General features: G+C 42.1%; 1 protein-coding gene across 2 annotated transcripts; it reads right to left on the bottom strand.

Moving 5' to 3' along the window:
* Nucleotides 1–3,005: 3,005 nt before the first annotated feature.
* Nucleotides 3,006–7,936, bottom strand: LOC148869665 (cinnamoyl-CoA reductase 1-like). Of its 2 annotated transcripts, none has more exons than XM_088971738.1 (5): nucleotides 7,711–7,936; nucleotides 7,457–7,611; nucleotides 7,167–7,352; nucleotides 6,713–7,065; nucleotides 3,006–3,474 (listed from the first exon to the last, which is right to left on the bottom strand). In XM_088971738.1, the coding sequence occupies exons 1-5, from the start codon at nucleotides 7,841–7,843 to the stop codon at nucleotides 3,288–3,290; spliced, it is 1,014 nt and encodes a 337-aa protein (XP_088827864.1). In that variant the 5' UTR covers nucleotides 7,844–7,936; the 3' UTR covers nucleotides 3,006–3,287. The 2 variants fall into 2 exon arrangements, with proteins under 2 accessions (XP_088827864.1, XP_088827865.1); XM_088971739.1 differs by lacking the exon at nucleotides 3,006–3,474 and adding an exon at nucleotides 4,452–4,895.
* Between the last annotated feature and the right edge of the window lie 5,036 nt (nucleotides 7,937–12,972).

Genomic DNA, 12,972 nt, shown 5'->3' with positions numbered 1-12,972 from the left:
CAAATAGTTTCTCAACAAGCAAATTTCAGACTATCACTAAAATTATTGTTTTTCATATATAAACATGACGGGCCAACCCCCTTTTCAGTTGCAGAAAATGGGCCTTCTGGGTCAGTTGCCCAGTTGCCCTAAGCCCATATCTGGCCAACAAGTCAGACACAAACATAGAGGCCTGAAAGCCCATTGAGCTAGCCCAGAATTTGCAAAATATCTCATCCCACGCCCTGTTTAAGTTGCACAAGTGCCTGAAACATGCATAGCATATTCACGCTTGAACTGAACCCATGTCTTGCAACATCAAATTCTTTCTGGCTCCTTGAGACAATATCAACAATCAATCCCTTTGGCCCTTTACGTTGCATTTGGAAACGATGCAAATAAGTCTAATGCAAATATGTATTTCACATAAATTGTAAAGTTGGGTTAGTTTTGCATTGACAAATTTACCTTCTTACCAAGTAGACTTTAAATTGTAATGGGAACCCAGATTTCCCATTCACTTTTTTTACCCGCCTTGAGTTGCAGCCACACATCTCTCAATTCATAATACAGATGTGTGGCTCCAATTCACGGCAGATAGAGAGTGGGTAGGAAATCCTAACTGTTGCAATGGATGCAAACATGAATTCCAATAAAGTATATGCCTTTTTTTTTTTATCAAAAGCCCACTTGAATGCAAACTTACTTCTTTTTTAATGATGCACTTTTACATTTGTCAATACATAAATGCAATGTTGCCAAATACAAATTCAGGCAAAAGTGAACCAAAGTACAAATTTACCTTGAATCAGAATTTACACTCCATTTGTATCATTTCCAATGCAGCCTTATGGTCACACTGGATCCATTGTCTTGAGCTCTATTCCAATTTCCAAATGTATTGAGCCCCAAAATGATACAGCCTGTAAAAAATAAACAGTACTTGACGAGATTGCACTAGAAAGAAAGAACAAACAAACAAGTTGAAAGTCTGATACATAAACAAATTAATAAAATCATCAGCTTCATTCAGTGAATCTTTTAGAGTAATAAGGTAAGGAAATAGAAGGGCTGACAACAGGTCGGGTCTAGGTGGAACCAGTCCCCTCCCGAACCAATTATTAAGTGGAACAAATTCACAGACCCAGAACCGTCCCAGTTAATAGTCGGGTCTATCGGGTCTGGACCTGATTATACTGAAAAGTGAAAATTATATCTGTTTATTTGAACAATAACTTAAATTTTAAATTTTGATAATATGACCTTAATAAATGATAAAAAACTATATTATTTATATATTAATAAATGAAATATTTTAACTAATATTATCTTATTTATTATTTATCAAATTTATCATTTCAAATATAAAATATGATACAAATGATAAGAAAACAAAGAAAATATTATATATATTCAATAAAATAATTGCTTCTGGGTCAGAGTAGATTCAAAACAGTTAAGTAAGAACTAAAATTGATCAATTATTAATCAAGACAAAATCATGAAACCAAAACAATCATAATTGATTCTATCGGTTCTGGTCCGTTTTGAGTGGAGCTGACCCATTGACAGCCCTAGGAAATAGCATGTTGGCTCGATGACAATTCCATTCAAGTGAGTAGCTTAAGATACTTTTGTTTGGATTTTAATTAATACAGGAAGTTAATAAAGTAGGTGGATATCTATCCTCCTTGACTCTCCCAACTCACTTCAAAATCCAACTTTTGAATGATTATTTGAAGCAAAACTACCGACCAGTCTCATTGCTCTATCCAACGACTGCATTTGAAGCAAACTAGTGGAATTGACGATAACGAGTGTGATTATATATACTGGAGCATGCAATAATTGGCCAGTAAGGCTCTGTCTGTTTGCTGTGCAAATTTCATTAGCACTGACATGGATGAATGGGAGTGCAAATGGATAGAGTTTAATTCTTGTTTACTTTTGCTTCAGATTTGGTTGTCTTGTTTGTTTGTGTGATCTATTGAAGCGAGAATACGGAAGGAAGCAAAATGATGTAGTCTTCCTTTCATATGAAATGCAATTAATTAGATAAGAAGTGGTGCAAATTTTGTACTAGACATTGGTTCAAATAAGGCTCAGTTTGGGAGGAGTGCAAATACAGGTCCAGAAAAACATAATATAAAGTTTTGCACTGCACATATTTGTATTTGCACTCTTTTCAAATTGAGCTCAATTTGAAAAAAAGTGAAAATACGAATACATACAGTATAAATATATACAAAACAATACAAAATATAAGGTCTTGCACTCTACATATTTGTATTTGTACTCCTTTCAAACTGAGCCTAAGGCTGTGCTAGGTTGTAGTGCAAATTTATTTGCACTGATGCAAAATTATGGTAGAGCAAATAATTGGGGTGCAAATTTTGATTTATTTTTGTTTCAAAATTTACCTTATTTTGTTTGGTTGCAGTACAAATGAAGTAAAATAAGACACAAAGCAGAATAAAGTAAAAATCCAAAACAAAATTAAACCAAAATTTGCATTTTTTTTCATTTTCACTTCCATACATTTGTACTAGTGCAAGTAAAATTGCACTGCAACCAAACACAGCTTAAAGTGCAAATGAAACAAAAAGTACAAAAATTGCATCAGTTAAGGGTATAAATCATAACCACAAACAAATGGATGTAAAACTGAAACAGGTGCAAAATCTGTATCTGGTCCAGATTTCCATGGCAAAATATAGATATAGTTCAATATTTATAGACCAACAATATATCCCTGACCCTAACACAATATTCTGCCATTTCAGATACTGCATGTTTTCTGTGTATTTGAAGGGTCTCTTAATGCATAAAATGATAGAGTAATAAAATATTCAAGGATATAGTGAACAATTCAGCTTCAGTTTCAGCACATTCAGTTCAACCACTTCAGCTGTTACCAAACAGACTATTATATAGGAAAAATGAAAAAAAAAAAGCATTTTCTTTTAAGAATAAAGTGTTTTGCATGGAAAATAAAACTACTTTTATAAATAAAAATCCAACTTCAGTTGTAATTTCAAATACCAGACCAATCCCTTTTCTTTAATAGAGCATACTAGCTGGGTTCATGTCCACATACAACACACAATCTCTTCATGATTCTAACTCATACAAGATATACATAAGAATACTCCATAGATATAAATATAAAATATATATATCAACCATGTTGATCATCTACATAATACATATAAATTAAAGGTAAGTCATACAACACAAAAGATTTATTTGGTTGGAGGAGGTGATCGATGGATGAGGGTGAGGGGAGTAGTGGAGCTCTATCTCAAGTCTCAAGGATGAATTTGAAGAGATATTTCATCGGGCTGAGGTGGAAGTGGGAGGTGGCCCTTCTCCTGCAGGCTCTTGACGGTGTCGTAGAGGCATTGCTTCACCGGCGTGAACTCCAACCCAAGGTCTCTCATTTTCTGGTTCGTGAACTTGTATGGTTTCGCCCTCGGCCTGGTTTCATCTGAGCACCTGCGTTCCACCACAATGCATTCCATCAACACCAATGCCCAAAACCAGACCACACCAGATGGTTTACCCAGTTTGAACCATCAATTAAATGGGCTTCTTGGACCAGTCAAATTTTCTATTACTTGGTATTATTTTTTAATTTCTTGTTATTTATTTAGTATTATTTTCAAATTAAATTGGTTCATATTTTTATTGGTCTAAATTGAATTTAAACCAAAATTTCATTAAAAGCATTTTTATAAATGGATCAAAAATTGAACCTGACATAAAATCACTTTTACGAAAGTACTTTTATGAAAAACACTTTTATAAAAGCATTTTTATAAAAGTAATTTTATGAAAAATACTTTTACAAATGCATTTCTACAAAAATAATTTTACGAAAATACTTTTATGAAAGTACTTTTATCAAAGCAATTTTATAAAAGAACTTTTTCAATGCCAAAAGGGTATATTTTGTAACTTCCAAATTTTCTTCATTTTAATATAGCCTTATAATTTTTATATGTTCTGTTTTTTTATATAACTTTTTATATTTCATTCGATTTGGATTGGATCCAATCAAGTCCATTTATATTTTAATGGATGGAATTGGATTTGGACTGGATTGGGTCCTGTCCATTTGTAAGTGGACTCGTCGAGTTAGACCAAATCCAATCCAATTGACGCCTCTATTTCTAACTAGTGGTCCAGTACTACACCTTGGATGGGTTTTGCCCAAACCCAACCCTAGTTTTTAGGGTTGGATTGAATTTCGAGTTAGGATTAGGGTTGAAAAATATATCCAACTTAATTTTGGGTTGGGTTAAGGTTGAGGCCTTGACCAAACTGAACCTAACTTCATATTTGCATATATAAGTATTATATGTATATATGCACAAAATTACTTGACACCTGAACCTATTTATCTTCGTAGCTAAAAAAAAAGTATACACATATTGATCTATCAATATATGTGTATTATATATCAAAACTTTTAATTTTAAAGACAATTTTTTTCTAAAACATAATAACTATGTTCTTTATACACATGATAATGCCAATATTGAATTAACATAAATCCTTAGTGTCTAGAAATAAATACATTTTGCAAAAGTGGCTAGAGAAGTCGGACCAATCTAAAACCAACCTCAACGGCTCAACCCAACCTGAAGTTATGTTTTCAAGGTTTAGTTAGGGTTGGGGTTCAACAACTCTGAATAAGTTAAGGTTGACCTCAACCCGACCAAACCCGAGTTGCAGCCCCATTTAAAACGTTATCATGGTTTGAGCCATTTAGACTACGGTCCAACCGATTTGATGAGGAACCACCAGGCACCAACCTCAGAGAGTCCCTCGCTATACGGTCCAGCTTGCAAAACATTGAACACTCCGATAGTATAAAACGCGATCAAAGGGGGCCCAACTGATTATAGCAAAACCTGAAAACGACAATTTGGGTTGATTAATGGTCCAAATTGGTGAGGCCCAGTTGGCCTCGTAGGTGGTGGCATCGCAGTCAATGATCAACGGTGAGTGATATGGATTTGAAATTGCGGCCAAGTTGTTCGGCTGTTTCTTGGGAGGTTAGGTGGAGGAATTTTCCCTTCCACAGGTGTTCTGGCCTTCTGGGAGATTCCACCGATTGGGTCAGAGGTGGGTTACCTACCTCACGAAAGTACAGAAGAAGGCTTTCGCATTTGTGTGCACCTGGCCCACCCACCATCTCCAATCTTTAATATAATACAAAAGGAAAAAAGAAAAGAAAGTTTTTTCTTAATTTGATCTCAGACCATTTTTTATGCACTTAAATCTACACTTGTCTACTAGATGAAAAACATCTTTCGTATTTTTTTTTTTTTTTATATCCTTCTAGAACGAAAATGGAAACAAAAAGGGTCTCACTTTCTTCTAGAAAATCTTTATTTTTTATTTGTTTTTCTTTTTCATTAGAATTGGTAATGGAAATGGGAATCAATGGACATGATGAGTTTGAGAATCAATGTTTCAGTTCCACCAAAAATGACGTGGGATTGACTTCAACAGATCAAGATCAGGTCCAAACAAATGTTGCTTCACCAACTTTAGCTTGGTGCAATGGCCAAGTTTTTCATTTCTTGTCAAATGCTATTTTATATTTTAATAAGAAAATTCAGTTTGCACCATGGAATACGGGATGACCCGATTATGGATCCCACCTTGTAAAGCCAAAAGCAACAAACTGAAGGCAGGTATATATATATATAGAGGCATTAAGGGCCCATTTGGGAGGGCTGAAGCTTTGTTCACTAAACAGGTATGAAGAAGCTATTAAAACAAGTTAAATGGAAAAAGCACTTTTTTTTGGCTGAATGACAATCTATTTGGGGCCTAGCAGGTCTCTCACCAAACATAGCTTATTGGCTGTTATATGGAGCCCATCTTGCCAGGTCAGAAGCCATTGCCTGAAAACCTTCCCAAATGGCCCATTTGGGACTTGGGAGGGCTGAAGCACAAATGCACAATGGCTTCTAACTGTCCATGTATAAAACACAAACAAATAGCCTATAAAGCTATACACCAGTGTGTATCATGGGCTATATAACCAATCATAAGTGAACAAGTGGATGTGCCAGCGTATATACTAACATGTGGGCCCTATGTGCATGGATCACTTAGGATGTTTATTTATGATTGTCATTGGTTGTATAACCCGCTATACATTTTTGCTCTTAGGAAATCCTGTCTGGCCCAAAATTGAAATTGGGACTAATAGGGGACCAGATTGGCTGGAGACAAAATTTCACACACCAGATTGGAAAACCAATCAGGTGTGAACACACCAGTATTTCATACGGATCCCACCGTGCCCTACTGTCGGAATAAGATGATGCATATTCAAGGGTCAATCCTAAATAGTAAATATCATTTTTTTAAACTGGCCCATCCAAACTAGTGGGTTGGGTCAGCTAAGATCCAATTACGGTAATGGACCAACTTCGGAAAGGTCCATGTTTTTTACTTCGGAAAGGTCCAGTTTTTTAACTGGCCCATCCTGATCCTGCGTCCCCGGAACTGAGGTTACTGAGCTGAGCCGGAGTTAACTCGGCGGACGACGAAGAATCTACACGTTGAAGTTGAAGGCTTGAAAGTTGAAACCCAGGTTGAGGTTACGGAGTTGCGACGGTTTAACTACTGTGGTAATCTGACCACACGACCGTTGGCCATCGCATCAAAAGTGCGATTGACCATAATGAAGATAATGGTACAATGCGCTTACTTGGTGGGGATGGGATACTCCGTGAAGAACTTGGCGAGAATATCGACAACTTCGCCGCGGTGGAGGATGCTCTCGGCGCAGAGGTACCGTCCGGAGGCCGACGGCGTCTCGTAGACCAGTACGTGAGCCAGCGCTGCGTCCCGCACGTGAACGTAGGCTTGCACCGAGTTGGCGTACGTCTTGGCCGAACCCGTTAGGTACTTGAGTATGTGAATTGTGCTGGCGTTCACCGTCGACTGGAGCAGCGGACCCAACACCAGCACCGGCGTCACCACCACCAGGTCCACCCCTCTCTGCTCCGCCTCATCCCAAGACACCTGCTCCGCCACCGTTTTCCCATAACAATACCAGTTCTGTCCGCACAATTTATATACAGTGAAGTAAGATTAATTGATCATGCATACGCTCAAAGACGAGGACAATTTGATCATTTGAAAAGCTTTTAATTACCAACCTTGGTGTTTTTGCAGAACTCAAGATCGCTCCAGCACGTCTCGTCCACGACTTTGTCCGGGCTCCTGTTGGGGTCCATGTAAACCGCTCCGACCGAAGACGTGAAAACCACGCGCCGTACCTTAGCTTCCGCGGCCGCCTTTATTACGTTTCTGGCTCCGTTCACGGCCGGCTCCACCATTTGTTCCTTCGCCAACCGACAATCGTGTCGATGTCAAAACGATAGATTGATTGAACAAACACGAAGAAACAGAAAGTACAGATATTATACCCAAGAGGATGATAACTCACGGGGTCATCAGTGACAGGCGAGGCTGTGTGGAAAACACCATCGCATCCTTGAATAGCAGAGAGAAGGCTCTCGTAGTCGAGAAGATCAGCTTTGCAGAGAATCAGTCTCTCCTTGGCCCCGTCAAGTTCCCACAGATGAGCATTCTTCGGATCATCTGTGATAACAAACAAGACCCAGAAACAGATAAATGCGTATATTCAATTCGGATTAAACACCTAAATATCAAGAAAATTTTGAGAGAGCATGAGAGAACCTGGTTTTCTAACGGTTCCCTTAACAGTATAACCCTTCTCTAAGAGAAGTTTCACGAGCCAGGAAGCAATGAAACCTCCTGCACCCGTAACACAGACGATTTGGCCGGAAACTGCTGCACCGTCTACTGGCATCTCGACTTCTTTTTCTTCTGCTTACTCTGCTTTGGTGCCTGATAAAGCTAAAATTTGCAGAGATAAACAGAGAGATGGAGTGCAATGGGCGACGAGTGGCAGTGGAGAGTGGAGACTTATATATAGAAGATAAATCTAACCAGGGTTAGTGTGTACGTGACTTCGTGTTGAGGGAGTTGGTGAAGTCCGTAACCGTGGTTATTAATTCTGGCAGTTGTTGGTTCAACACTTCAACTGAAGCCAAAATCATATCACTGCCAGTGTTTTCAAACCATCGTTGTTTCAACCAACCCATTTATGATCTCGGTCTGGATTAACCTAAAAGTCAAAAAGGTTTAAAAATCGTTGACAGTTCAACAATCATATTCATCGAATTGAACTGTTGATCTATTTCCTGATCAGCAGGTTACGGGTTAGAAATTGTAAGAAAACTTCCATAGAAAGAGAAAGAGCAAACCAGATTTCCTGCCCACTGCACTCTATCAAGGTTTTAAAAAACCGACCAAACCGGAATCGTTCTAGCCACTAGTTTTTAGGTTAACGGTTGACTGTCTGGTTCAAATGGATGGCCTGTTACCATTGAATGAATCAGTGATTTGACCATTCAAGTCAATGGATTACTGAACAATTCAATGATTTTTTACCAAAGATCAGGTTTTGAGTGAAACAATACCAGTTGCCTGGACGGTTCCTAGGTCAAATGGTCCAATTATCCAGGTCAATGGTGGTTCTAAAATATTGCTCTCTACCCACAGTCTACCTGCTTTGAATTGCAGCCATACATCGCCATCTTGTATCGCGAAATGTGTGGCTGCAGTGTATTGGCCTAGGGTGCCGGTAGAGAAAGTGAGTAGGATATATGGATTATCACGATAATAAAAGAGCTTTGATTGGTTCCAATTATGATACTATCCAATCAAACGGTATCACAAAAGAGGTCACCAATCTGGTGGTATTTATCACAATTCACAGGGTGCTTTGGTTATCTAGAGTTTCCCTTATATGTAAGGTTTAAAGTTTCAATACACCATGATACATTAAGGCATGTATTTGGTGTTTGATCACACATGTTCCAGTTTTTACTTTTTTTTTTTTTCAAAAGTAAGTCAAGGGGTTAGTCTTAGGCCTGCCTTCCCTTTATATAAACCCTAAATTCTTTTTGGCTGTGTTTGTTTACTATACAAATACAAAATCAGGGTATTTATGCACCCCAGTTCAGATTTTTGACTGTTTTATTTGCCATACAAACAAGAAGATAACAAAAATGGGTAGAACTGAGAACCCACTTTACATCCTTGAACTGAAAAAAGAGTATTAATGAAGAGTATATATTTGCCTTTGTATGACAAACAAATACTACCTTTATTTCAAACATCCGAGGCCCAATGATACAATGCGATAGGCCCATTACAAGATTTTCTGGCCCTTTATTTCAAACATCCGAGGCCCATACAATGCGATAGGCCCATTACAAGATTAGAGAATGATCCACCCTGTCCTGAACCATACCAAACCCATTGATGGCTGTATTCATTATTGATGGAGTGCGATCCGGCCGGTCTTATTTGTCAACTGTCTTGCTTCCGAACGGGGTAGCAGGGAACCTGAAACGGAAGAGATGGGGAAGCTACGGGGGGAACCCGGTGTAGTGGCTCCGAAGCTCAAGTTAGAATCCTTCAAAAGCAAGGTAATACAAGATAGCGCAAAGTTTGCATCCCTCCGTTGTCGGGGGGCAGGGGGCTTTTATAGTCACCTCGTGCACTCGTCCCGGGGCCTTTGTCAGGTCAAGTATGATTACCCTTGTGCTTGTCAATTCGGCCGTCGTCCTTTCTGCTGAGACAGAACCGTCGCTGCCTAACCGTCATCTAACTGGAGATGGCGGTGTCAGTGGCGGTGGCAGGTGGCCGTTTAGGGTGCTGCCGCCAAACGTTAGATTCCAAGTCAGTCAGGTGCGGTGCCCTTGGGCACGAACTTCCTTGGTGTCAAGCGTGGTACGACTCGTTTGGTTTTGGTGCCAAGTGATGCGAAGTGCTGAGCGAGACGGTCTTGAGCTCGGAGGTATCTATAGGGCAGGTCAGTTCGGCGAAATGTATCCCGAGCTGTTACGAGGTGGGTCAGTTCGACGAAGTGTGTCCCGAGCTGTTACAAGGGTCAGTTCGGCGAAGTGTGTCCCGAGCTGTTACAAGGGGTCAGTTCGGCGAAGTGTATCCCGAGCTGTTACAAGGGTCAGTTCGGCGAAGTGTGTCCCGAGCTGTTACAAGGTGGGTCAGTTCGGCAGAGTGTGTCCCGAGCTGTTACAAGGTGGGTCAGTTCGGTGAAGTGTGTCCCCTTGTTCCCGCCTAGGCTTGGCCCCTTTTGCCGAGCTATTGTTTCTGCCACGTGTCACGTAATAGAGAGGTCGGGCCAAATCTTCCTTCATCAATTGCCCCCCACTCCTTGCGCCGGGGGTCTTGCCATGGTGCGGGGAGTTTTCGCGAGGTAGCAGGTGCATTTGTCCCGTCCTTCGAACCTTCACTGCACGAGACGCTTTTGCTAGGGTTCTTTCGGTTTCCGAGAAGGATGGAAACGTGCTTAAGAATGCTGGTGGTTGTGACCGCGCGTTTTAAATTTCAAACCAATTCGCGCCACTAGGACGTGACAGTGGGTAATTTCAAAAAGGCGTGCCACTGCTGTACATGCGCGGGCGACTGTCAGGGAGACGTGCGGCGCGTCAGTTTCGGAAGGACGCGTGTCGAAGCGACGTCGGTTTCAACAATACGTGCGCTGACGTTTCGCTTTTTCAAAAAGACGTGCGCCAATCACATCTCGACCTTAAGGGTTGTGCGATCGGTAAGAACGTGGGCCATCGGATCGTCTTCGGTCTGCACGGTCGATTCTTGGTTACTGTAGCTATAAATAGTGGGGGACCCCGGTTGTTTTGTCGCTTCTGCGGTTTGTCTACTGAGTTCGCGTCCAACCTTTCAGCTCGCGTCAAGGCTGGTTATACAGTCTTCATGGTTCTTTGGCTTGTTCTTCAAACTTTCCGATGAGTACTTTCTTGAATTCGTCTTTTCCCCAATGTCTAGCTTTGATAGCTCAGACGATTCTTCGAGAAGGGCCGACGTAGGTTCCGCCAACCGAGCCGTGTCCCCAGACTGCCTCAGTGATCCTGAGGTGGAGTTTGAGGACTACGAACTAGTAGGTCGAGTCGCTTCGGGCAATTTGGCGTCTACCTCCCGCCGAGGTCGGATGCTAGACCGGTTTGGCCCTTCGACCATGACGCCAGAGGGGCTTCAATCCATACTTCTATCTTACAACCTTCCTGGGGGGTACACATATTTTATTCCTTCGGGTAGCTTTCCTTGGGAACACGGTCCTGACGAGATCGTGATTTTTCGAGAGCAGCTCACTGCAGGGTTGTGACTTCCTTTCCATCCCCTTCTCGTCGAAGTCATAAACCACTTCGGTGTCACCATTGGCCAGTTTCATCCGAACTCTATTTGGAACCTGGTGGGGACAGTTTCCCTTTTTTGTGAGCAGAACTTCCCCTTAGACTTAGAGATATTCTCCTCTATCTTGATGCTCAAGAGACAGGCAGGTTCTCTTCCTTGGGGGAGACGGGCGTATTACCTTTCTCCTCGCCAGGGTTTTAAGCTTCTGCACGATCTTCCTAATAAGGTCCCGGCTTGGAAGTGGGACTACTTCGGTGTGCGAAGTGCACAAGGATGGCCCTTTCAGACCGGGTGGGGTGAGGCCGCTCCCGATTTGGGCGTAACTCTTGATAAAGAGACGGTGAAGGGTCTCCGACAATGGGCACGGCAAGGCTTAAAGTGCCACCACTACTTAACGGAGGCCAAGCTTATTGCAGCCGGCCTGAGTTCGGGTAGGTTTCTAGCTATGCGGTTTCTTGTTTGCTTTGTTCTTTCATTTTTTCTGATGTCGAACTCGTTTCTGCAGGTGTGATGGACGCGGAGAGAACTCGTGGGGGGTGCTTGTTTCAAGGTATGAAGAGGAGGAAGCGGGTCGTCAAGCGAACTCGTATCGAGCTGCCCCTGGATGAGGAGCCCCAAGTTCCAGACCATACGCCAGAGGATCTGCCCAGGGAGCCCGAAGTGACTCCACCGGTGCACGAAACTGCCGGGGTGCCTTACGCTGAGACCACTCATACGGGTGCTCCTGCGTACTCAAGTGCTCCTGCTCACTCCGGGTTTGCTCATACGCGGGCTGGGCCCTCAGGCTCGGGAGCTCAAGGGGAGTTTAGAAGCGTGTTGACGCCGAACTATGCTCTTTAGAAGAGTAGGGACGCTACTTTCCCTGAGGAGGTCGCGGCGTGGACCGATCTTCCCTTGAATCAGGTCGCTTGCCGCGCCGTAACACATGCCATGGTGGTAAGTTAGATTCTGTCTTCCTTTTTTATTCTGTTGCTTCTGCTGTCATTTGCTCACTTGTTTCTTTTGGTAGGTGAATTCTTCAATTCATGCCTTGGCGGCCCAAGTGGAGAGGAGCTCGCGACAGGCGCGAGCTGCTGAGGCTGCCGCTCATGCTGCTGAAGAAGCCTTCCGTGCTGCAGAGGCAAATACCCGGGCTGCTGAGGCGGCTACTTATGCTGCTGAAGAGGCTGCTCGCGTCGCGATGGCCAGACAGGCGAGGGCTCAGCGTGACGCCGAGGCCATGGGGGTAGTTGTCAAGCATATGGCGGACTTGAAGTTGGATTTGCAACATCAAGTCAAATATCTTCAAGAGGACATCAGGGAAAGAACACAGATTTTTTCCCAAGACATTGAAGATGCCAAGAAGAAGGCAGTTGAAGATTACATTGCCTCTCCGCGTTTTGACGATTTGATGGTGGACTCTTATAGGAGGGGGTTCAAGTTGAGCCGGTGGATGATCCGGAATACGTACCCCGACCTCGATGTAAGTGCCATAACCACTTCGCGTATAACTCAGGAGATGGCCAATGCTGCCGATGGCGAGCCGGACTCTGAAGGAGAGGCAGGGCCTTCGGGTGCTCCGGGCATGTAAATTTTTTTTTTCTTTTTTTTTGCCAATGTACTGTTTCTTGCAATGGAGTGTCTTTTTCCCCTTGCTCATCTTCCTCGAACTGTTTCTTTGTCGGGTTATTAAATTTTCACGGTCTTTTATGCCGCGAA

Source organism: Nelumbo lutea, chromosome 2 (assembly GCF_056320005.1).
Source record: "Nelumbo lutea isolate HS-2025 chromosome 2, American lotus-T2T, whole genome shotgun sequence".
In the NCBI taxonomy this organism is placed as follows: Eukaryota; Viridiplantae; Streptophyta; class Magnoliopsida; order Proteales; family Nelumbonaceae; genus Nelumbo; species Nelumbo lutea.
This window is presented reverse-complemented; position numbering and strand designations above follow the sequence as displayed.

Coding starts and splice junctions, on each gene's coding strand:
- LOC148869665 (XM_088971738.1), bottom strand. CDS start 7,843: ATGCCAGTAGACGGTGCAGCAGTTTCCGGCCAAATCGTCTGTGTTACG. Junction 7,612..7,710: donor GGGAACCGTTAGAAAACCAG/GTTCTCTCATGC, acceptor TTGTTATCACAG/ATGATCCGAAGAATGCTCAT. Junction 7,353..7,456: donor CGCCTGTCACTGATGACCCC/GTGAGTTATCAT, acceptor CGGTTGGCGAAG/GAACAAATGGTGGAGCCGGC.